This window comes from Plecotus auritus (assembly GCF_963455305.1).
Source record: "Plecotus auritus genome assembly, chromosome: 2".
Lineage (NCBI taxonomy): Eukaryota > Metazoa > Chordata > Mammalia > Chiroptera > Vespertilionidae > Plecotus > Plecotus auritus.
In genome coordinates, this window is record NC_137771.1 from 70,460,806 (window position 1) to 70,486,528 (window position 25,723).

The 25,723-nt window shown below is 38.8% G+C and overlaps 1 protein-coding gene across 1 annotated transcript in view; it reads left to right on the forward strand.

Moving 5' to 3' along the window:
- LRRC8C (leucine rich repeat containing 8 VRAC subunit C) overlaps positions 1-25,723 on the forward strand; it is an 85,714-nt gene that overhangs the window by 48,090 nt on the left and 11,901 nt on the right. Inside the window, exon 3 of the mRNA XM_080657579.1 lies at positions 5,428-5,569. Coding sequence (XP_080513705.1) covers positions 5,432-5,569 — 138 coding nt within the window. The 5' untranslated portion in view covers positions 5,428-5,431. The remainder of the gene's footprint in view (positions 1-5,427; positions 5,570-25,723) is intronic.

Below are 25,723 nucleotides of genomic sequence, written 5' to 3' on the forward strand. Positions count from 1 at the left end.
TGTATCCACCTGATAGCCATAGAGGAACAATGTTAACAATCAAGTTTGAATCAAAGTAGAATAAGTTTGAAATTCTTCAAGTCATGGGTTAATAGAGTAGAGTTTGTTCTGTGTCATTAATTCTGGAAAATATAATTCTAAAATTCTCCTGAGAGGAATGAAGATACATTGTTTCAGGAACAGCCAAATAAATGAAAGCAATAAGAAACTCTGGGTTTGCAACTACTTTACCAATATTCTTTAACAAAGGATTTTATGACATGATACATTTGAGAGGTAAAGGTTTTTGGCTAATGAAGCCATTAAAATGACTTTTGATAATAAATGTTTTTTAATAAAGGAAGTGCACATTAATTTCTGCAATAGGACACAGAGCAGAAAAATTTAAAACTTTATATATATTTTAAGTAAAAAAAAACAGAATCTCTTGATTGAATTTGAAATGCCATATTTCCAAAGACATTACTTAATTAGACAAACTAAAATCTTACATAACAAGTTGGAGATTGGAGTTAAAAAAATATATATCATTTGCATTTCTAAAACAAAAAAAAATTAGTAAAAATAAAATTATGCTGATTGAGCTTCTGGGGGAAAAAACTATTTAAACCCAGCAGTTTATTCAGAAATGACTGCTGCAGTTTAAGATGTTAGTTCTTGAAATGGTCACAAACCATATGGAAACTATACCATTAACGAAAGAAATCAAGTGTAGTTGTCTCTATAATGTATGACTTTCAGAGGTGCTGAAATTTGTGTAAGAAGAATACTAAACATTTTTCAGTTAAGAAAGCAAAAGTTCTGTCATCCTCTTTTCAGTTTTGGAGTTTTTTATTCAACACTCCCCCCCTTTTTTTGCATTAAAACTTATTCCAAAGATTACTGCTGTGCTCTAGATATTGACTTTGAGCCTTGTGATATGTTAAAACAATAAAGTCTCTGTGTACTTACATCTGTGTGTATATTACACATCTAACTACATTTATTATGTAGTATATATGTACATACATATATGATCATGTACATACATATATGATCATGTACATACAAGGTGCACATAAACACACACACATACACACACCCAGAAGAGGTTACATACATTAAGAGTTGAGTGATAACACTAAAAGGCTATGTCATTTTGACCATCTGTTTCTCTAACAAGTCTTGTAGTCCATCTTAACTAGGCTGTGCCAGAATTAGGAAGCTGTAGATAACACTTAAGTTTCTTAGATTCTTAGAATATTTTCCGTGTTAAGAGAATGATGCCTGTGAAGACAATTCAGCTAAAACCTTGGGGCACCTCAACTATAATGAGTGCCCAGGATTTTTTCAAGGAGAGTTATAGATAAAGGAACATGAGCCTCTAAGTGGTTCTCAAAGTGTGGTTCATGGAACCCTAGTAGTCTAAACCTTTGCAGGGGGTCCACAAGGTCAAAATTACTATTTTAAAGCTCATCTGGGGATATGTTTTATTTATTTTTAGAGAGAGAGGAAGGGAGAGAAAGAAACATTGATATGAGAAAGAAACATCGATTGGTTCTTTCCCCTCAACCTAGGTATGTGCCCTGACTGGGAATCAAATTCACAACCTTTTTGGTGTATGGGATGATGCTCTAACCAACTGAACCACCCAGGAAGGGCCAAAGTTATTTTTTAATGCTAAGATATTTTTTGCCTTTTTCACTGGTGGTACAAAAGCAATGGTGGGTGAGGTGTCTTAGCATGAATCAAAATAGAGGCACCAGACTGTACTATAGAGATTGTATTCTTCATTTGCACATACTACTTTTAAAAATGGCCAGTTTTATGTAATGTCCTCATTGAAGCAGTAAACTTATTATTTTAATAACTCTCAAGCCTTGGCTGCATATTGTATTAATACACTGTGGTGAAGGTGAAGAACATATAAAATACTTCTGCTACCTTTTAAAGTACAATGGGTGTCTCAAGAGAAAGTCCTTATTTTAGTTGAAAGTTGAATTAGCTTCTTTATCATATTACACCATTTTTACTTGAATAAAACAAATGATTATTCAGACTTCAGTATGTGGAAGACATTTTTTCAAAATGAACAAAGTGACACTTCAAAAAGAGCAACTGATATATCAGTTATATTTGCTGCCAGAAATGAAATTCAGACTTTCAAGTGATTACAATTTTGGAAATCTTTTACTCACCACCATAAGTTTGACAGCTTTGCATTACTTAGAAGCATTTCTGATGAAAGTAGTGGTGATATTCATGAATGTGATTTTTTTTAAATCCTTATCCAATGATATTTTTTCCATTGATTTTTTTTTAAGAGAGTGGAGTGGAGGCAGGAAGGGAAAAGAAAGAGAGAAAAACATCAATGTGAGAGACATCGATTGGTTGCCTCCCGCACGCTCCCCAACCAGGAACGGGGATCAAACCTACAAGCAGGATACGTTCCCTTCACCAGGAATCAAACCTGCAACCCTTTGGTCCACGGGCCGATATTCTGACCATTGATCAAAACCTGCCAGGGCATGAATGTGATTTTTCATATAATTTGTCAATATTTGGAAGAGCTACATAACTCAGTGATCTAATATTTTCCAGATGATCAATGCATATTGTTATAAAACCATGCGTAGGTAAAAGATCTATTAAAGTACAAGATCGATGAATGAGTTTTAATATCAGGAGTTTGAAAAGTTGATAATTTTCAGATTCCATATTGCAGCTAACCAAGTCAGTTTAATATATTATCAAAAATGAATATCCACAATTATATGAAAAGGCTATGAAGGTACTTCTCCCTTCTCCAAACATGTATCTGATTCATAAATTGTAATCAAGACAACATATTTCAACAGATTGAATGCAGAAGCAGATATGAGGACCCAGTTATCTTCTATTAAGCCAGGTGTTAAAGAGATTTGCAAAAATGTAAAACAATGCCATTATTATTTTTTGCTTTATAGAATATAATAATTTTATAATATATTTTATGTTAACTGAAATGGGTTTTATTATTTTTAAATGAGTTAATATATTTTTTTTTAATTTCTTGGTTTTAACTTCTAATATGGTAAATGTTGATAAGTATAGCCCACATTTTAAAAAATGCTCTTTGAGCAACCCATCTATTCTAGAATGTGAAGGAGTCCTGAGATGAAAAAGTTTTGGGTTTTTTTGTTTTGTTTTGTTTTTGTTATTTCTCACCCAATGATATTTTTTCCATTGATTTTTAAAAGAGTGGAAGGGAGTGATGGAGGGGGAAAGTGAGAGAAACATTGATTGGTTGCCTCCTGCAAAAGTCCCAACCAGTCTGGGTATCGAACCTGAAACCCAGGTACATGCCCTTGACCAGGAATTGAACCCGGGACCCTTGGTGTGATAGCTGACGCTCTAACCACCAGCCAGGGCAAGATTAAAAAGTTTGAGAACCAGTTCTTTACATAGATGCATTTTATTCCTGAAATTGCTCCCCACTTCAAAGAACAAGCCCAAATCCTTCCAAGGTGGTCCGCAACCTATCATGAAGGACACAAAAACCAAATCTAACAAAGAAGGTAGACTAGAGCACAGGTACTAAACTTGTCACTGCAGCAGAGTAGGGCCACCCCAAATCTGATTTGGACAAGCACTGCTCCATGAACAAGCATCCGAGTTCACTCATTTATTTACTCAACAGACAGTGTTCAGGGCTTCTTGTTCGCCAGAAGTTGCGGTGAGTGATGGGGATGTGAAATAGAAGAAGACAATAGCTTCTGAAGCAAGCTTGGAAATTAAGATGAGTTAGTGCCTGTCTGTGACTCCTGCTGGAACAACCATGACTTGAAAACATTTGGGGCAGTGAGATTGCAATGATTCATTGAGAAAAGAGGTCATGAAGTGTCAGAAAAATAAAACTTTGAGCTAGTATGGAATTTTAATGGCACTAAGAATATACATTTATTTAGCTTGTGTGGCTTTCCTACAACGTTTTTGAGAATGCATGTGCATTACATAGGTTCTATCTTCAAATAGCTTGCAGCCTAGTGTTAGTAACAAGATGGAGTTAAGAAAGTTGTGTTTTGGTAAAATAAGGAAGTCATAGCAAATGCTGCACAGAAGCCAAGTAGATAGGGTGAGAGCTGCACCAAGCAGCTGAATCTTCAACACTGTATTAAGAAACAAATCCAAAAGGAAGCCTTGTTACTGCTTAAGAAAAGGTCAGATAAAGCAGCCAGAGAGAATGGATAACATTGTAATGGTTTCCAAAGATAACCACCTGTAAATTCAAAGAAAAGTGGCTTTTCTTTGGGCTGTTTATTGTACAGCCTTTAATTCGGCATTAGGGAAGAGAGATCCAGGAAACAAAGAAGGCTTGGGAGAATAAGCACTAAATGTAGCCTTTCCCCTGCTTTTAATTAGACTCTTTAATAACCAGGACAAATGTAGCAGTGAGCTAGATTATTGGATCCAGCGATGGCAAAAGGGTGAGAAATTTCCTTTTTAGTCCTCCTTGGCCACTCTTTCTCGTTGCCATAGATAAGGAAAGAATATTCCTTCTCATAGTAGCAGAATGAGTAGCTTCAAGTCCTGGATCTTAATAAAAGCAGTGGGACTGAGCGCTGAGCAAATGGAATATAGACTGAGAAAAGGGAATACAGACCGAGAAAAGGATGCGGCTGGATCCCCTTTTCCCAGAGTGGCCAATGCGGCCTATTCGTTTATCTTCTGTCATTTAAATAGAGATACGTGTTTTCAGGTCCAACTGATTTCTCAGAAGAGATAAAGGATAAGTTTGAGGCTCACAGTAAAATATGATAAGTACAGGAAATAGAAAAAAATATCAAGTCAAAAGAACAGGGACCAAAAAAGTGTGGTGGAAGGGAGGTTTGAACAAAATGAAGATCACCCCAGTCCCCCTCTGCCCCAACCACCACCATCTATGAAAATCTTCCCTCTTATAAGACAAGGACCATATGGCAAAGTTGTTTGCCTTCCCCAAGGAGCAAGCAAAATACTTTACATATAGGGTGCAGTAGAGAATGAACACACCGATGCTGAGATGACACTTACAAAATAGTTTAAAGCAACAACCCAAAATAGTAAGTTTAATAGCAAAAGTATCTCTAAGGCTAGGCTCTGCTTTCTCTGGTGCCCTTTTGTTCTGTTTAAGAGAGAATCCAGGAAATAATGGATTCTGAGACTGCTCTGGCCATGGACTGTCTGGTACATGTGGAGCCAAAGGGAACCAGCTTATTGGACAGTCATGAGTGAAGGTACTTGTCTCTTTCCTGTGCGGCCCCTTATTTTAGTCAATGACTTATGAAAACACCAATGTGCCGTGGTCACTACTGTTGTAACTCAGGTCACTATTTCTGGAGGGTTGAAGCAGCATTTCGAATGTTGTTAACAATGGAGTATGTTGTGCATGAAGATCAATGCGTTCACCAGTAATCTCTCCTTTCTCAGAAACATGATTCCTGTGACAGAATTCCGGCAGTTCTCTGAGCAGCAGCCTGCCTTCCGGGTGCTGAAGCCGTGGTGGGATGTGTTCACCGATTACCTCTCCGTGGCCATGCTGATGATCGGGGTGTTCGGATGTACTTTACAGGTAGGTGCCTAGACTCATGTCAGATGGAGCCACAGCAAGATGGTCATTGAAACCCTTACAAGAGCTGGCTGTGTGATTTTAACCAAGTAAATGTTAGTTGCTCTTCAATCCTTGTGGATGATGTTCATAATCATGGCAGGGAGCCTGAATCCCTGATTTACTGGGCTTTCCTAATAAGGTAAATATGGTACTAGTAAGGTTTCACTGGGCCCAAACAGAAGTAAGGGGAGTCAAATAGTATTTGATGTCACTAACATTAAAGGAAGTCCCTTATCTTTCAAAGTTGGCTTTATAGTAAAATATAGCGTGTATAGCCACAGCGCCATTTATAGTGCCAAAATGGAACTCTTTTCTTTACCTTTTCTACTAACCCCTGATAATATTTTCTGTAAGAACATTTTGTTGGGATATTATCAATTTTACCCATTGTTGTTTTTTTTTTTTTTATTAAAAGATAGCCCAATCAAAATTTATTCTATATAGATGCTATGTATTCATATATTGAATCCAGGTAATTTTTGTATACCTACTATGTGCCAGCCACTGTACTTTGAGGAAATACACACACACACACACACACACACACACACACACACACACACACACATATATATATATATATATATATATATATATATATGGGGATGAATTTATTTGGGGGTTAAACTGAATAAACCGGCAATCAGAAAAGGTTGTGTTACACTACGATAGATATCCATAAGCAGTAAGGGAGTGCAGAGGAGGGGTGCTTGGCTTGGGAACAAGAGAAAAGGGGATGGTTGTATTAAAATTTGGAGAACCAGCTGAAGTTAGGGAGAGGGAGATGAAGGTGGGAGAGGGTGCCAGGAAGAGGAAGGGAAGTTCTAAGTCGTGGATGTGAGAAAGAACAGGGCATCTTCGGGAAATTCAGTGGGTGTCATCAGTGTGAGAGTTGAAGCCATGCCCGTGAATAGAATCACCCAAGGGGAACTGGCAAGTGAGATGATGTTAGGAATAACACTAAAGAACGATTGAAGGAAAAGAGGTGCATCTGAAGAAGACTAAGAAGGGGCAGCTGTAAGAACGGGTTGAAACGGGAGGAGGGGCTCAGAAGTCCAGGGCAGGTGTGGTTAATGATGGCAGGCAATACAACCAGCTCAGGGACTACGGAGAGAAAAGTAGCAACTAGGCCATTAGAAATCTTAGTTTCAGTGGGTGGATGGAAGTTAAAGTAAAGGCTGTGGGCTAGGTACTTCAGAATCCCTTCACCATTTTCACCCAGAAGTACAACTTGGTAGTTACAGAATAGTCACGGGGAAGTAGATTACAGCATAGGAAATATTGTCAATAATACTGTAATAACCGTGTTCAGTGCCAGTTGAGTACTTGAAATATCAGGGGGAACACTTTGTCAAGTATACAATTGACTAACCCCTCCGCTGTATACCTGAAACCAGTACAAAATAATATTGCATGTAAACTGTAATTGAAAAAAAAAGGCTATGGGGTAGATGTGACTTTCAGATAAAACAGCTGAGAGGAAGAGGAGCTTGGAAGAGAGAAAAATAACTAGAAGTGGTGCAGAGTAAAAAGAAAGGCCTTTTTAGAGCTGAGTTTAACTCTAGTTAACACGTAGTGCTTCCTCTGTGTCAGGCATTATTCTGAACGTGTTACATATATTTTAACTCATTCATCCTCATGGCAACCCTAAGACGGAGGTACTGTTATTATCCCCGTTTACAAATGAGACAGCTAAGGCACAGAGAGTTTGGGGCATCCTCCCAAAGGGTGCAATGCCTTATTCAAACACAGACAGTTTGGCCCCAAATTCCCTGTTCTTAATCCCTAACATTATGCTACCTTTTACTTGTCGGCTGAAAAAATTTTGCCCTTTCTCCAAAAAAAAAAAAAGAGCAATGAAAACTTAGAGTTTAAAAGAGAGGAAAGACATAAATTAATCTATAAATAAAACAAATAGTTGTTGAAGAACCTACTGTGTGCCAAGCACTGTTCTAGGAGCCAAGAATTATCAATACAGGTGGAAAAAAAAATAGAAGAATTAATGTCCCAACCTTAGGGAGCTTACATTCTATGGAAAAAAAAAAAAACAGCAGTAGAAGAAAAACCAATTAGTAAATTACATATGTTAGGTAATAAGGGCAATAGGAAAAAAATCAAACATACAAGGACTGTAGGAGGTCCCAGCAGCTGACATTCTCAAACAGGCTGGCTTGAAGGGGACTTAGACCAAGGAATTGCAGGAGGTGCAGGAGCAGGCCAGGTAGATGTCCAGGGAAGAGCCTTCCAGGCAGAGGGAACAGCAAGAGCAAGGAATACATAGGCAGAGGGCTCACACAGGACCCTTCCACGGGAGAATTTGACATTTACTTTCTCAACTTTCTAACTCTGTGTCTCTGGAGACCTGATAAAGGTAGAATGTTAGTGTTACTAGGCAACATTGTTTATGATGTAAGTGACTGCTGATTGGTCAATGGCTCTGGGCTGATAGGAAGCCATAGCATAGAACTTGCGTGATTGTGGTGACACTAGTAACAAGGCATGTCCTTTGACACATGGAAGAGGTATCTATTGGGTTACAAGAGATATGGGCTCCTTTGGAACATAAGGCTTTTAAGCCCGGGTAAATCCAGACTCTACCTACAGTGGATCTCTTTTCTCTGCACCTCGGATGATCCAGAGAGGAGAGGCTCAGGGAGAGCCTGGGCAGCAGCGTGGACCACTATACAGACAGTGAGGAGATCCCCCAAATGGGAAAGCCTGATGTCACCTTGCTGGCAAGTTGTGACTCCATCCTCTACTTTTCTAAGTGATTCTGGTGCTGAGGGAGGTTTGTGATCGTCTTTTAAGTCTGAATGTGGAGATGAACTTAGAAAGACCCCAGGTTATGTTATAGGCTTGAAACAGGGGCATCCCTGACATTTGAAGGCAAAGCCAGGAGGCCAGTGTGCTAGAGAAGAGTGCGTGAATGGAGGAGCAGAAGAATGAAGTCCAGAGAAGCCTTGGAGTCTTTGTAAAGTTTTTGGCTTTGCCCTGAGTGAGATGGGACATGTTTGGAGGATTCTGAGAAGAGGGTAGTCAGTATGTGACTTAGGTTTGAACAAGACCCCTCTAGGTGCTGAGAGTACAGTGTGGGGGCAAGGACAGAAGCAGGGGATTATTTAGAAGGCCACCACAATAAACCAGGCAATACATGAAGCAGATGGCTTGGACCAGGATTAAAGTAGTGGTTCTGGATATATTTTAAAGGAAAATCACTAAGATTTGTTGAAAGATGGAATGTGAGGAATGAGAGAAAAAGAGAAATAAAAAATGACTCTAACAGTGGTCAGGTCTGAGCAACTGGGAAAAGTTTTAAGCATGTTAAGTTGGAGATATGTTAGCTCCCCAAGTAGAAATGTTAAATAGGCATTGGATACAAGACTCAGGAGATCAGGGAAGTGAAGAGCAATCATCTCAGGAGGAAGGAGGTGATGGAACCAGGCGGGAGGATCATCCTTGACTTGATTGAGGGAGCATCTTCCACCAACATGGGAATGGAAAGTATAGGTGCATTTTATTGGGGCAGAGGGAGGAGAGAGATGGGCGTGTATGCCTCACGGCTTCTGTGGAGTAGAAAGTGGCACATGTGCTGAGAGATTGAGGGTAAGGAAGACAGGATGTGGCAACAGGGAAGGGAGCAGAGTAGGATCCTCAAGGAAAAGGGTAAATATTTGGAATGGCCAGTTTGGGAAACAGAGGGAGGTGACACAGCAGCAGGAAGACTGCACACCAGCCGTCCTTTGTCACTGTACCCAGCACCCAGCACTGCCACAAGCACAAGGTTCACTTCTCTGTGTACATAGTCCATGGCAGGAGGAAATGCAGAAAAGAGAAACCTCACAGGAAATATTTAAGAGCTAGTAGGGAACTTGGAAAAAATGAGCACAAAAGGAGAGGAGCATGTACCTATGAAAATATCTGTAATGAACATCGTTTGGGAGATGTGCCAGCAGTGACTGCAGGAGGGGATTCGAGCACAACTTCAGCATCATTCCTGGACTGTGTACAGGAAATGTAGTCTGAGATGTCAGGGTTCTGAAAAGAGAGTGACATGCCCCAAAGGAATGTTGCATCAGAAATATGAAGACTACCAGGCTCAGCGAATTTATGGAGTGGACCATTTTATTCAACATATCTCTGAGCACCAGTGATATAGTAGGCATTGTGTGGGGCTCTAGACACTGAAAGAGAAATACCGTACAGCCCCTGCCATCAGGTTACTAATAGTCTAAAGAGCCTAGAAATACGTAAGCAATGTCATTCGTTGTATAAGCGCCTTTAGAACCTTAAATATGATGCTATCATCTCAGCTACCGGGAGTTAGAGACTTGAGGAGGTAAAAATAGAGCCTAGTCTTGAAGAATGAGTATACAAAATTAAACATATATTTTACAAATCATATTTCTTTTATTTTTTAATATTTTTATTGATTTCAGAGAGGAAGGGAGAGGGAGAGAGAGATAGAAACATCGATGATGAGAGATAATCATTGATTGGCTGCCTCCTGCACATCCCACATTGGGGATCGAGCCCACAACCTGGGCATGTACCCTGACCAGGAATTGAACCATGACCTCCTGGTTTATAGGTTGACACTCAACCACTGAGCCACGCTGGCTGGGCTTAAATATATATTTTAGAAAAAGGAATGGAAGGAAAAAAGTCCATGTAATCATGTCACAAAGCCCTGTAGTGTGATCATGTCACAAAGCACTCCTTAATTGGCACAGATGGCGTTTTAGGGGCAATTCCTCACACATCCTGCCCTATCCAGAGTGCTAATAGTGCTTGCATTGAGTGACATTGGTAAAGACCCTGTGCTAGAACCTGTGTGTGCTTTAGCTCCCAGAATGAACCTGTAGAAGTAGAAGAAAGTTCTGGAGCATAAAAGGTTCCGTAACTTGCCCCAGAGCAAGAAGGAAGCAGCAAGGGTTCAGATCTCAGGATTTTGTAGCATGTGTCTTTCACCCCTGTGCTCACTGCTCTGGAATATTATGGAACTATTACAGTTGTACCGATTGTGTGGCCAACTGTGGGCTTGTAAAACAGGATTTTAAATATAAAAACAAATGCAAATGACTAAAAGGAAAATAGAAAGTTATAAAAAGAGTGAATTTTCTGTTTGATAGTCTAGATTTTTTAAAAAGATTATTCACCTGCTATAAAAAAAGTAACTTTCAAACTATATAAACATATTTTTAAAAAAGGAAACATGTTGCAAATTACTAAAGGAAGTAAAACCAACCAGTATCCATATAACAAATGAATGTTCCCTAGGAAAATTTAAGTTCTTATTTTAGCCCTACTGTGATAATTGACTTATGACTGATAACTTCATAAATAAAGGTTCTCTGTGATGCTCAGATTCTTTTCCTGTTTACAAGGTGATATTACAATCTATATAAAAGCCTAACCAGGCATTACGACCAATTGACCGCTCGACCAGTCACTATGATGCTCACTGACCACCAGGGGGCAGATGCTCAATGCAGAAGCTGCCCCCTGGTGGTCAGTGCGCTCCCAAAGCGGGAGCACCGCTCAGCCAGAAGCCAGTGGGAGGCGCAATGGGGCCAGGTGCCATGGGAGCAGCCAGGCTTGGGCTCCTCCCTGGCCACCTGCCTCTTTGGGCACTGCTACATCCCTTGGGGATCGGGCCAAAACTGGCAGTCCAACTTCCCCAAGGGGTCCTGGATTACGAGAGGGTGCAGGCGAGGCTGAGGGACGCCACTGGTGCACGAATCTGTGCACTGGGCCTCTAGTGGTTAATATATGCTTTCATGACTTGATTTTCCCTTCATAAAATAGAAATGCTATCATTGTTTCTGACCTTATTTACAAAACAAATTAATTCTTAGGGTTTGAAAAGAGGACAAATCAAATCTAAGGTAGGGTGAGAAGAGCATAGATTGGTGATAAAATAGTAATCCAATAACTTTTTGATTGTTTTCTAAATCAGCAATCTCCAACTGGTGGTTCGCGGACCACTGGTGGTCTGTGAGGTCCGGAAGGTTGGCGACCCCTGTTCTAAATGACTTTTTCCAATGGCAAATAATAGTTGATTCTCTCTCTGTTTACTCCTAAAAGATTATGTTCATAAAGATTTAACACTACACAGCTTTGAAAATACTGGGGGAAAGAGGAAGTTATTATTTGCCAATAGAGTGTTGATTTTTTCTTGCCCTGATGTAAAAGAATTAGAATCCACACTCTTGTCTCACTCACCTGACAAGTATTTGTTCATTTCTGAGCAAGTAGCTGTTTTCAAGGCTGCCATGGAATAAGAGCACATACTATAAAGAGCACTGCTTAAATTACATCTGCCCACATAAGAAACAAATATAAACTCATTGTAAAGCAGGAGAGTGCGTGTAGTATCCTATTCCGGTACAGTCATACACCCTCAAGGACCCATCGTGTAAACACCCAACTCTGTGCTATAAACAACACTATTCAAAAACTCAACACACTTAATAAAATAGACCAAATCCTCAAAGGTCAACATGTTGCCTCCTGGAAAAATAAGATTGCTTTAGATCTCTGCTTAGTGACTCAGGTTATCTTATTAATACCAAATCCAAAACAGCCCACAGGCAGGCCATTACCAAATATAGAGTTAGCAGTTAGAAACCAGAAACAGGAACTGGAAGATACAAGCCCCCTGGAAGCCCTAGGGGACTGCTCTGTGACTATTACACAGGAAAGACATTTCCTGCTTTCTGAATTGTGTGTGTGTGTGTGTGTGTGTGTGTGTGTGTGTGTGTGTGTGTTGCGGGGGGGTGGGTTGAATGGAGGTGGAGAGAATGATTTCAGTGGCTGAAACCACCTAAAAAGGTCCCTGCAGACTTAACCCAATCACCAGGAGCAAACTGGCTGAAGTTAACTTCTGCTTCTCTGACTTAGAGCCAGTAGCGCCAACTCCATGGCCAATGGCCTTCAGGAGAAAATGCTCACAAACAGTTCAGAACTATACAGGAAAGTATAGTTGGTAAATAATAGAGACGCCAGAGTGATTTCAGAGGAGTTCACTTTGATAATGTGCCCTGAATTTTTGCTTCTGTCTCCCTCCCCATCCTCTGTCCCATACTGTCTGGATTTCTAGTAGATCTTTCTCTTTTGCTCAATCTCAATTTAAAGATCGAAGCTCAGAAATTCTTACTTAGATTAGCCTATTGTTAAAGGTAAAACTCGGAATACAGATGAAATCGCTGATAGCACTAATTGGTAACCTTATAACGAAGACCTCCTCTATTTTAGACTATGTACCCACATGTCACCCACCATTCTACTTGGGTCTTGGGAGAATATGAAACAAAAGTCATTTGTTGGTGAAAATAATTTTAAAGAACAGCCTCTCTCACATCTATAGGGATAGTGGTGGATATTTTAAGAGAAAAACACTGTTTCAAAATCCCTGTTACATCTAGAAACAAAAATATGCCTTAGTTAGGAAGTCTTTGTCATGGTGGTTTATTCAAACTGATACTTTTCATCTTCCCTAGAACTTTACCTCTTGTCATCTATCACCTTGACAATTTAATGTGCAGTGCATGCCTGGCCACAAGAATAATATACGAGTGCCTTCCACCTCACCCTCTTGGGTTTAACACAGGGCATGAATCTAAATGCCTTTCTTAGATCATCTGATGCCACCCAATGCCAATCAGTGGATGAGGAGCATTTCCTTTGATCTCACTGTTATGGATGGTTCTGATCATGTTGCCTATTGATTAATAATACATCTTTTCCCTCAACAAATTACTGACAGAGTACTGGGTTTTTCCTATAAGAAGCAAGTGAGATTTACCATATATTTACTCTCTGTTGTTGATCGTGGGTGTAAATCACCGAAACCTGTGTTTAAAGGTCTCTATTTAGTGGGTTTGCTGTGATATGGACGAGATGATCTTGTATTTCAAATCTGGGCCCTGGACTTGGTGGTGCTCCCCAACCCCCTGACCCTATCAGGCAACCAGATCCACTCTTCCTCTTCTGCCCTCACTCGGTTCCTCTCACAGTCCTCTTTCTCATTTCACTGAGAACATCTGGCTCTTCTCAGCCACCATACAGAGGGCCCTGTGGTAAGGATTCGGCCAACACTGGGACAACATTTTTATTGCAAAGCGGGGAAGTTTCTAGGTTATGTCTGGAGTCTTCTCTTTAACATAAAGCGTGCTGTTCCTTCTTCCCCTTTGCTACTGTTTTCCTTTATAAACGCCTGCATTTTTTATGTTTATTTTATAATGCCTACTGTTTTGGAACACCTAGCTTTATATAACAAAAACAAAATTAATTCAGTGTTTTTGTTTTGTATCCACTTTTCAAAATATGAAATAAAATACTCCCAATGAGAAAGATACATGACAACTAAGAGATATGTAACAAAAAATAAGATACCATTTAAAATAGCAATAAAAACTATTAAGTATCTAGATATTAAGCTAACCAAGAATACATAAGAACTCCATAGAAAACTTTTAAAATGTCTAATAAATGACATGTAAAACAATTTGGATAAGTGGAAAGATATTGTATATCCTTGGATAGCACAGACTTGATATTATAAAGCTGTCCAATCCCCATAAATTATATTATGAATTAAAAGCAATATTTACAAAATTCAGATTTGATTTTTTGAGAAATTTTATAATCATATCAAAATTTATATGAAGAGTGCTCACTTGTGGTGGTGGGGAATAGAATGGCCTAAAGGGGTGAATGAAAAGAAGGGGGGGGGAGAAGGGGAGGTAAAGGGAGGGGAGGGGAGGGGAGGAAAAAAGGAGAGGGAGAAAGGAACTGATATTATACTATGCATTGAGTAACATGGATAATTCAACCCTCCACCCCTGAGGTCCTCCTCTTCCTACCATACACACACACACACACACACACACACCCCACCCTGCCTATATAAACTAATTTCTTCAAGTTTTGTTTACAGACTCTGAGTTAGATGCTCCATCTAAATCCTATTCGTTTCTTCAACTGTAAACTTCTAAATCTCTATACAAATATTTCTTTTGTATTTCATAAGAGGGAAATTTAACTCTAAATTTCATAATTGTGGAAAATCATTAGCTTTAAGATATCTCATCCTTTTGTTTCAAAAACAAGAATTTGTTGGAAAATTACCTCTAATTGATACAAACTCCATAAGGCCAAGCTTTATCAGTAGGATTTACTCCTGTATCCCCAGAACCAAGAACAGTATCAGGCACATATAGAAGCTCACCAGAATTTCTTCTGCGGAATAAAGGGGATGAGTGAGAGGGAAGTGTAGATGAGACGTTTTTGCCATGTGCTAATGTACAGTAACCATCTAATGGCCTTTGAAGGGGGCTGAGACCTTTGAATTACTATGTGCATTTTTGAGTATTTTACACCATAACCGAAGTCATTGTGAGCAGTAGAAGAGAGAGACCAAAGACCCTAATATGAGGCCTGGGTTAAGGTATTCTTAGCCTAAAATTGAGAAGATTGAAGGGAACATGAGAACAGATAGCAGATACCTGAGGGCTATTACTGGATTTGCCCTTTCAGAGACCGAATGCCCTGGTGAAGGGGAGGCTGCAAGGAGAATCCATGTGTCATGAGAACCATGTTCATTTGTTCTTTACATATAATAAATAGTTCTTGGCAATGCAGTTAGGCCTTGATAAAAATGGCAAGATCCTGCCAAAAAAAATAACCAACGACAATGTCCGATATAAGTGCTTTGAGGAAAAAATAAAGCCATGTAAGGGAGAGAGTAACAGAGGTCCTACTTTAAATAGGGTGGTCAAGGAAATTCTCTTGGAAGAGGTGACATTTGAGCAGAACTAAAGGACCTGAGAGAGGGGGGGTCTGTGGGTACCTGGAAGAAGAACATTCCAGACAAAGGAAACAGAAGAGGCCAGTATGGCAGGTCCAGAAGGAACACAGGGAGAGTGGCCCCTTTCCGTTTTTTCTTGCTTGGATCTACTTTGTTAGGCTTGACATCATCATTGACCCAAATTGAGTATCACCACTAATGCTTTGGAGCACCCGTGCTTCCACAAATACCAGGTGTCTTAGATTTAAGCTTCCAGCTTTCAATATTATGACTTGTCAAAGTTAGGACAAAAGACTCAATCCTACAGTGTTTGGAACCTGGGACCGACCTATGGACTGCCAAAGCAATTAGCATTACCTCTTTGTTGACACTTAATTGGCCACAGTGTGGCAGAAAATGGTAAAAGCATCTATCATTGCCACTACAGGACTTTAAGCTGCCAAAAATGCAGCATTTATGTCTGGTTCATCTTTATTTGTCTGCTTGTCTTAGACTGAACATGCACCCAACAAATGTGTTGAGTGAATTAATGTGCTCCAGCATCTCAAAGAAGTCATTGATTTAATAAAAATAATTATGCTGCCCTTATTGGGTGGCTCATGAAATTGGAACATCGCCAAAAAAGGTTGCCGGTTCAATCCTCAGTCCGGGAGTGCACAGGAGACAATTGATAAATGTTTCTCTCTCCCCCTTCCTCTCTCTCTCAAATCAATAAAAGCATATCCTCGAGTGAGGATTAAAAATAATTATCGTGCAAATGCAGTTTAAAACTGCATTATAAATGGATGGAAGAAAGTTTTATGTGAGGTAATTATAAAAGTCTAAAAAGCAGCCAGTAGCAAAATGATTTTTCTTTGATTAACTGTAGCCTTCTGCATATCATCATCCTTAGAATAATTAGCATAAATCCAGTGCCAAAGAAATGAGACAGGGCCTTATGTTTGTGCAGTAAACTTGGAGGAAAAGCCCTTTGAGGATGTACTGTAATAGTGTGTTAATAAAAGATAAGTCCTGATTTATATATGGTTATATGCCCTCATATGTTGGAAACTATAGCTAAAATTTGTATAGAAAAAAAATCATGCTGTTATGGCAAAGAAACTTAAAAAGCTACAGAAATTGAGGCACCTCATAAACCAAGTCATAGAGTTTTCTCAGTAAGACCCATGGGAGTATATGGGGTGAGGCAAAAGTAGATTTACAATTGTTCATATGGCAAATAATACAATAATTTATAAATAATAATACAAGAATAAACTCTGTTTCGTGTACTCACAACTATAAACCTACTTTTGCCCCACCCTATATTTTACAGAACTGAGAATTTGTTATGTTTTGGCCATATGTAGTTGTTTTCTAATAAAATTTTAGTTGACTGCCATGATGAGAAGCAGGTTGCCCTTACCCGATGACAGCCCTTTCATACGATGCTGTGTGAAGCATATTGCCAGCCTCCTAAAGTAAACCACTTTATGAGTGGTGAAAACGTTCTATAGCAGCATGAGTGCTTGACTTTGTCCCTGGGATTGGACTTTATGAGCTGCCCTGACAATCTGAAAGCCTCCATGCTGTTTTGTGGGAAAATGCTTCCTTCATTCTAAACAACCAATTTTCAAGTGAACTTTTGAGGGCTTGCTTATGTTTATCAACTATTTCATATACTTCAGTCTTTAAGGGATTTTTAAAAATGTATTTAAGTTTAGTGGTTTTTTAGTAATGTTGATATTTACATGATATTGATTTATTCTAATCCATAAAAGTATAGTCCTGTGCTAGTTACATTTTTTTAAATATAAAAATAACAATTTCAAAAGTGGATGAGAATTTAGAATTTACATTGAATTAAGTTCCCATTCAATGTAAAAATCTCTTTTCTAACATTCTTAACAGATTACTCTCTAGCTTCTGTTTGTATATATCTGGGTTAGGGAGAAGTGTTATGCTTAACTGCAAATTAATCAGTGCATATTTATTGAATTTGACTAGGTTCCCAGCACTGGGTTAGGCAATATGGGGAATACAACATAATTTAAGGTTTCATCTATGTTTCAAAGGAGCTTAAAAAATAGTTGGAGAAGCAAAATGATGAAAAGTCACTGTGTATATCCTTCTAAAACATAAGATAATTTTTGCAGTGTGTGTGTGTGTGTGTATGTGTGTGATCATATTGTAATGACTAGATATTGCAATGGCTGCAAATGAGGAAGAACAGTTAAGTCTACCTGGGGAAATCAATTTTCTCTATATTCTGTTTAGGGCGGCTTAAATTATATTCCTGCGCGCGGGGGTGGGGGGGTAATATGGTGTATTAAAAATAGTAAAAACTTATTTTTTAAAAGAATAAGACTTGTGAGGCAAAGTAAAATTTAATAAATGTCCATTTGGAAGTTTCTAGCAAATAAAGACTTTCAATTTCTTTGATGTAATAGCACTTTCTATTTCTAGGAATAAAGGAACAAAGGCTTTTAAATGTACCCAGTGACTTTTCATCATGCAATAGCAAATTCAAAACATTAGCTTTCTTAAGAAGTAAACTATGCTGATTGGCAGTGTTAGGGTAAGCTATTTTATAAATTGAGCTGACATCTCCCTACTCAAGGTAAGGTAGTCTTCAGAGCTGGTGAGATTCTTCACATTGATATCTAAAACTAAGGGCATGTAACCTTAAGTTCAAGTATGTTAGCTTATGTTTTGGGATACTGATATTAAATTTTAAAATGTAGGTGTTAAATATTGGACTCAGAAAATACATAATGCATGATCAAAAAAATTCCCTTCTAGATTACTTTGTGCATGATTATATTGATTAGTCACTTAATTTTATATTTTTAGAAATTCTGCACTATAAGCCACAAATTTTTTGTCTAACAAATACACCATCAAGTACATCATCATTTTACCTTGTAAGAGACCTCATATGCTCACTGGAAATACAAAATCTGGGTTGATTTTCATAATTTCAGTTAGATCAAATAAGTTTAAAGAGAAAAGCTAAGTTTTTTCTCCAAAACTTCACACAGAAAACATGGACTCTCTGATATGATTCTAGCTAAAACACATGAATTTCTCCTGAGCTTCAGTTTTATTAAATGAGCAGGATAGGCATTTCCATTTCACAGATTTATTGTGAAAAATATGATGGCAAAGTATGACTTTTAGTCTCTTTAACTATATAGACTTCAAATGTCTTGTCCTTATTTGGGGCATTTCCAATATTCTCCTAATTGTGATTAGTTGCTTCTCTGGCAAACAGATTGAGAGAAGTCTAAGATCAAGGACCAGATGCCCCCGTTCTTCCATCACTACCTGCTTCCTCCTCTCAGAGGAATCTGTAGGAGCTATATAGGCAGAGGACAAGACCAGGCAAAAGAACATTCAATGACAGCTAAGCTCTGGCCCCAGACTTTGCTATCAGTCTTCTAGTGACTCAGCCAGACCTCAGGTGAGCACTGAAGGCCTGTGTGACCTGGACCAGAAGAAGGTAGAAGGGCAGCTCAAGAAGCCTCCTCATCATCTCCCCCCCACCAGGCCTCCTCGCACTTGAATCTCTGCCTGCTGAGAGCAAGCAAAGGGGAACCCAGGCAAGGAAGAGTCAGAGGGAGGAGGGGAAAGGGAAGAGACAAGAGAGGAGGAGATTGATTATTGACTGTCCTTAAGGCCAAGAGTAGAGCTTGTCTGAGCTGTTCTTATAGGGTATGATCTACTTCTAAGAGGCAGCTTCAGACCCAACATATCACACCAGCTTCCAGGAATAAGAGAAACTTCACATTGATAACTCCCAAGAGAAGCTCTAAAGAGAGAACTCAACAGAGAGCCCCAGCCACTTGAACTTAACCCCTATGAGCACCAAGGTTCAGTACTTTTCCTTTGACATTACCATCTCTACCAGCCCACTTTCTCCTAGAAAGAAGTAAGGAGGAACAAAGAATAGTGTTGAGTTCTAACCAGAGATAAGTCAGGTAACAGGAAAAATCCATAACTGAAGTTCACTCTATATGGAAAAAGAACTATTTGCCTGGAATGTGTGGAACCTTTTTATCCAAATTAATGGTATTTCTGGAGTCCAGATAGCTTAACTTCCGCAAAGACATGACTAAAAAAGGAACTGTCCTACCATCCAACACATCTAAATGACTAAGAATTGTAATGACTCTTGTCTTACCTGCAATCACAAGGTACAGCTCATTCTCTTTCATAAATGATACCATCTATTCCTTCACATAGATTGGCCCACAGCCTGGCAGTTGACATCATTCATTGCTGAGTACTACAGCAAATTATTCTTTGATTATTATAGTAAATTTCTAAAATAAATAATCATTTTAAAAAATATCCTTTCAGTCCAGTTATGTATTGTTGTTGTTGTTATTTGGATTCTTTCAGTGTTTAGAATTCTGTAACTTTGTGCTTTTGACATTGTGTGTGGATAGTCCAAAGGATTGATGTTTCTGTTTGGACTCTCCCAATTTTTTTTTTTAATCTTCCTCCTACTCACAGATCTATCAGTGAACTGCAGGGTGTCCCGATTTTAGTCAGTTGAGTACAGAACTAAGAGTTCAGTTCCTGATGATTTATTCAAAAAGAGTTTTTCCTTCATTATCTCAAGAGCATAATTATAAATACTTCAAAATTTTCAAACAACTGAAACAAGTTGTCTCTCATGAATCATAAATTGTATGTTCCTAATGTTTATCCATAGTTCTTTTATGTCCATTGAATTTTCTCACATGGTTTTGATTTTGAAATGAGTGCTTTGCACTTAAATCTTAGATTGCTATGGGTCAGGTAATTCACTAGTCTACTTGGCTTATCGAAAACTGCTATGAAGCAAAATAAAAAGTTTTGAATTGCATTCACTCCCTCATTTTTTATATATTTTTTTCTAATTGCTTTTGTGTCAATGAGCAGCTTTCCTCAAAAAAAAAAAAAAAAAAAGGAAGTAAATACAACTAAGATGCAACTACAGAAATGAAAGCATCTTTGATGGCTGGAAAGTCTCAGGCTCTCAAGGGTTTAAAAAATTAACTCAGGTGTGGCTCTGTGGTTGAGCGGCAACCTATGAATCATAGTTTAATTCCCTGTCAGGGCACAGGCCCAGGTTGCAGGCTTGATCCCCAGTGAGGGTCGTGAAGGAGGCAACCAATCAATGATTCTCTCTCATCATTGATGTTTCTATCTCTCGCTCCTCTCCCTTCCCCTCTGAAATCAATAAAAATATGTTTATTTTTTTAAATTAACATACATAGTATGTATAGTGATCTTTACCCATCGAAAACTCAGTTTTTCTATATTATAGTGATGGTAGAATTGCCTTTATAGAAATATCAAAATGTAGACATAATCCTAATGTAGATTTGATGGTTTTTTACTTAGGAATAAATGGGTAGTGCCTCCCAAATCTGGCACCATTTGTGTTTCTTAAATGAGTCAGCACTTCGCTCTGGCTTTAGGAATCACTAGGCTGACATCACTTGCCCATTTGGAGGATGTGTGAAATGAATTGTTTCATCTCAAAGGAAAATGGCTAGCAGGCAAATATTTCCAGATGCCCCCTGGCACCGGGTTTTATAATGTGTGTACTTGCTATTGTTGTGCTTCGTTTTCCTTTGAGTTGGTGGGGCCCAGTATTCACTTATTGTATATCTAGTTTGTGCCAGGCACTGTCAAGAAGGATGAAGCCTACTTGTAAGGAGTTTAAAGATTTAGGAAGTAAAATGATAAGAAAAAAACAAGTAATTTTACACTATGTTTTCTTAGGTGCTCTGATAGAGAATCAGGATGTAAAAACACTGGTCCAATTTTGTTTAACTATATATTCTTGTTCTATATAGTAATGACTCAGGAAATTATGGTGTATGTTTTTCAGTGTTTAATTCTTCTACCAGACTAGTGGCATTTAATGGTCCTCAAGCACAGAAATTTCTGACAATGCTTAAGGCGAGAAGATGTGCTTCATGTCTGGTTTTTAATCATGTACAGATGAACCCTATAGCAAGTGTACTATTGTTATATCTTACCAAGAAGAGAACGCATAACTTCAGAAATTCAAGTTTTAATCAGCTCATCCCTCCAATCCCTTAGATATTTTTCTGAGAACATCAACTCCATGCCTCAGAGCTGCAGGCTATGATTTTTCTTCTCCTTTTTCTGTTGCTCTTAGAGAAATGAGCAACCAATAAAAACAGCAGCCCTTGGATCTATTAATAAACACTTTCAAATTTGCTAAGTTGCTTTAGACCTTTTTTTCTCTCTCTCTTTACTATCTGGGTCTAATCTTTGTCCATACACAGTGTGTTGCTTCCTGTTGATCATATACGTTTTAAGTATCATTAACAAGGAAGAGAACGTGTGCACAGTGGGCAGGAAATGACGAGGCCACGGCCTTGCTGTTATGCTTTGCCATCTCGACAAGGACCTGGCTGTGCTGGGGAGAGTGAGGCAGTGTCTGTGGTGCCCATGGATGTGTTTTTGTGCCCCAGTGGCGATGGCCCCCGAGTATCCAGGGATTGGATTTGGAGAATAGCAAGACTAAGGAATAAGACACTTCCTGAAAATGAAAGCATGCAGATGTTCTCCCCTCTGGAACCATCTTCTCTGCCTTCTCAGTTCCTTTTCTTTCCCACCAAGATATTTTTTGGACTTAAAATATTTTCAGGACATAGTTAGCCTTGAAACTAAATTTGCATCTTCAGAGTTAATTCTGCACTGATAAGGGTGACTCTCACACCTCTGGAGGATTGAGGCTTTGTCCTCCAGCACCTCGTTTCTGGGAGAACATGATTAATTAAGATTGTACATTAACTGACAACTTAGTGACATGAAAAGTAATTATCTTCCCTTATATCTCCATCCCTTTTGCCAGGAGAAATGGGTCTGCCTTAGAAAGGAAGACAACAGTCCACCTTTTTTATCTTTTCCCTTGCTCTTCCTAAATGCAGACCTTTGTTGCTGTCTGTGGAACCCACAAGGTTCTGACCTTACACTTCCCCAGTGACCTGTCCAAGCCCAGTAGCTTTGAGGTCCCAGGAAAGCTGCTCCTATTCCATCAAGCCTTCCCTGCTCCAAGCCCGAGCACTTACTGTACTTACCACACTATTCACGTCATGTATGTATTGCCTCGTTAGCGGACCTGTTTGTCTTTTCATATGGCTATTTATGTTTCTCCAGCAAGATTGTAAGTGCTTTCAGAAGAGTGAACATTGGTTCTGACTCCTTGATTTTCTTGTGATGCTTAGGCAATAGTAGATATTCATTCATTAAGTGTTAGCTGATAAAGGACAGTCTGTCCTTGGTAAGGATGAACAAATCCAGGGGAGTAGGTCTTTGCAATCTGTTTTGCTAGGTCATTCTTTGGTCAGCAGAGATAACTTGTTTTATCAGAATGGGGACAAATCTGGATGATCAGCTTTAGGGTAGAACCACCAGGAACCAGCTGTATTTGAGTCTATGGAGTGGAGAGGGGGTAAAGATAAAATTAATCACCTTTATATTGACCAACGGCCCTTTCTGTGGCTCCAGTCTTCCTGTTTTTATCACACTTTCCATAACAATATGAAAGCACTGTCTAAAGAATAAACCGCAATGTGAAGAACACCCCTGGATGACAAGTTAACGTATAGGAACACCAGTTGTGTTATCATGCGCAGCAAATTGTCTCACTTCTTTCAGTGATAACATAGTTAAAATTATGACTTCAAGTCTAAACTGGGGAAATAATTGTTGGGGGATTGTTCATAGAAAAATAGTAATGAACTTCATTGTTGAGGTTGTAGGAAAATAAGCGCTTCATCTGCTGCCAGTGGGGGATGTATAAGACATACGGCCTCTTTTTCGTGGGGAGGGGCATTTGGCATTGCAGGTTTGCCTTGTTTGGCACTACCCAAAGAATGCAGAATGCTGATTTTTCCATGTGAGTCTGGAGACTAATTTTTATTGAAAACACCCACACCCACACTCTGTTTTCTGGAAAAGACAGATAAAGCAAGTGTTATACTTCAGAATATTCCCTCTGTTCAATGAATATAGCCATGATAGATAAAAGTATAGAGAGATAACAAAAATTCATGCATGGACTCAAAAGCAAGATACACATTTCTGTCGAGTACAAGTGAAATACTGAGTGGGGCCAAACAACTGCCGGGCTCTCATCCAAAAGGAGGCAGTAGCAGCCAGGGGCTTAGCTCCTGCCAGTAAAGGGAACTAAAAATGCACGGGCTTGATAAGAGCCTGGACTCTGGTCACTGTTGGAAGCCAGAGGCCCCCATTCCCAAAAGGAAGCTGAGAAGAATGGCGATTGACTGGATGCTGGATCTGGTGCCTTAGAGGAAGCTGTGCATCTGGGTGCCTCCCTACCAGGAACTGAGTCAGCCTGCCATGGACTCCCGGCATGGATTCGTGAGATCCTGACATTACAGTGGAACATCAAAATACCATGATAAGACCTACTGGTGGATTCGGGGCCTGGGGGTTGGGTACAGGAAACCACAAAAGAGCGTGCGAGAGGTGGTGGAAAACAGTTTCCTTCTCAGAACAAGCCTAACGCCCAGAACACATGAAGAAAACTATGCTAGGAAAGGCTCTCAACAAAATTAGCAGTTGAAACATTGATTCCCTTACAATGAAACTAAGCTTTCAAACAAACAATGAAGTTAAAATAGATATACACTGAGTGGCCAGATTATTATGATCTCTGAACGCATAATAATCTGGCCACTCAGTGTATATCCTATATAATAAAAGGCTAATATGCAAATTGTACCCTCGACCAGGAGTTCGACCAGCAGGCAGGCCAGCCAACCGCCCATGTCCCCTCCCCCTGGCCAGGCTGCCGGACTCACCCATGCACGAATTCATGCACCGGGCCTCTAAAATACACACACACACACACACACACACACACACACACACACACACACACTGAATGGCCAGATTATTATAGAGATCATAATAATCTGGCCACTCAGTGTATTTACAATGGCCAAAGGGATGAAGACATAACATAAAAAAGGAGGTAGATAAGACATAAGAACAAATGGATATAAAAAAAAGTTAGAAATCTTGGAAATAAAAAGTCACCGAATTTAAAAATATCAGCAGGTGGAATAACTAAATTGCACTTAGTTGCTGAAAGAAGTCATGAATTAGATAAGAGTTCAGAGCTTACTCAGAGCTAGCACACAGAGACAGGGATTTAAAACCACACACACCCATAGAAAACAATCACAGGCTCTAACCTGCGTCTTACAGGAACTGCAGAAAAAAATGAAAGAAATGATGAAGCGAGTTTTAAAGCAATATTTAAAGAGACGTTGCTAAAATTTTCCCAAATTGTACAAAGTCCTTAACTACGGATATCAAGCAGTGTTAATTCACATACATATAAAATAAAGTGAAACTGTAAAAATGTGGGATTAACAGTAAGATATTTAAAGCTACCATCAAGAAAAATAGATTGCCCAAGAAAGAAGAAAATCAAACGGGCTTCTCACTGGGAAAAATATAGGCCAGAAGAAAATGGAATAAAACTGTTTTAAAGTGCTGAAGGCAAATTACTATTAACAGAGAATTTTATAACTTACTAAACTATTATTTAAGATTGAAAACAATATAGACATGTTCAAACATAAATGAGTTTTCTACCCACAAATCCTTATTAAAAGAATTATCAAGGGATATATTTCAACCAAAAGAAAAATGAGCCCAGGGAGATAATATGAGGACCTAAGAAAATTGGTGAGCACATGATTTAATAAGTATATAAATAATCACAATCAACTATGATCATACAAAAAAAAGTGTTTCAAAAGAAGCTAAAAGAAACTCTGGGTAGTTCAGTGGGTAATTAAAACACACGTGGAAGGGTGTAGAGAAAACCTTTAAGTGTGCATGTACTTATAGCAGTACAATCTGCATTATAGAAATAACAGTTTATACTTTCCTAACCAGCTGAGGTGGGAAATTTTATATGGAAAGTGTTATCAATGCAATAGAAGGCAGGAATAAGGAAGGAAGGATATTTAGAAAAATAAAAAATACAGAAATACATTTGAATATTGGTAAATAAGTATGAGTGAGCAAAATAATGTAATTGATTAAATTCACTTTTGAAGAGGAAGAGGTGATTAACTTGAATTTTTAAAAATAAAATAGTTAAAAAATTAAAGAACAATATGAAAAAACAAAGAAGTAGCTGGTGGATCACTGTTAGTATTAGACAGCATTTAGCTCTCCCTCATTAAGAATGCTCTCTTGCAGGACTAGCATGGCTCAGTGGTTGAGCATTGACCTATGAACTAAGAGGTCATAGT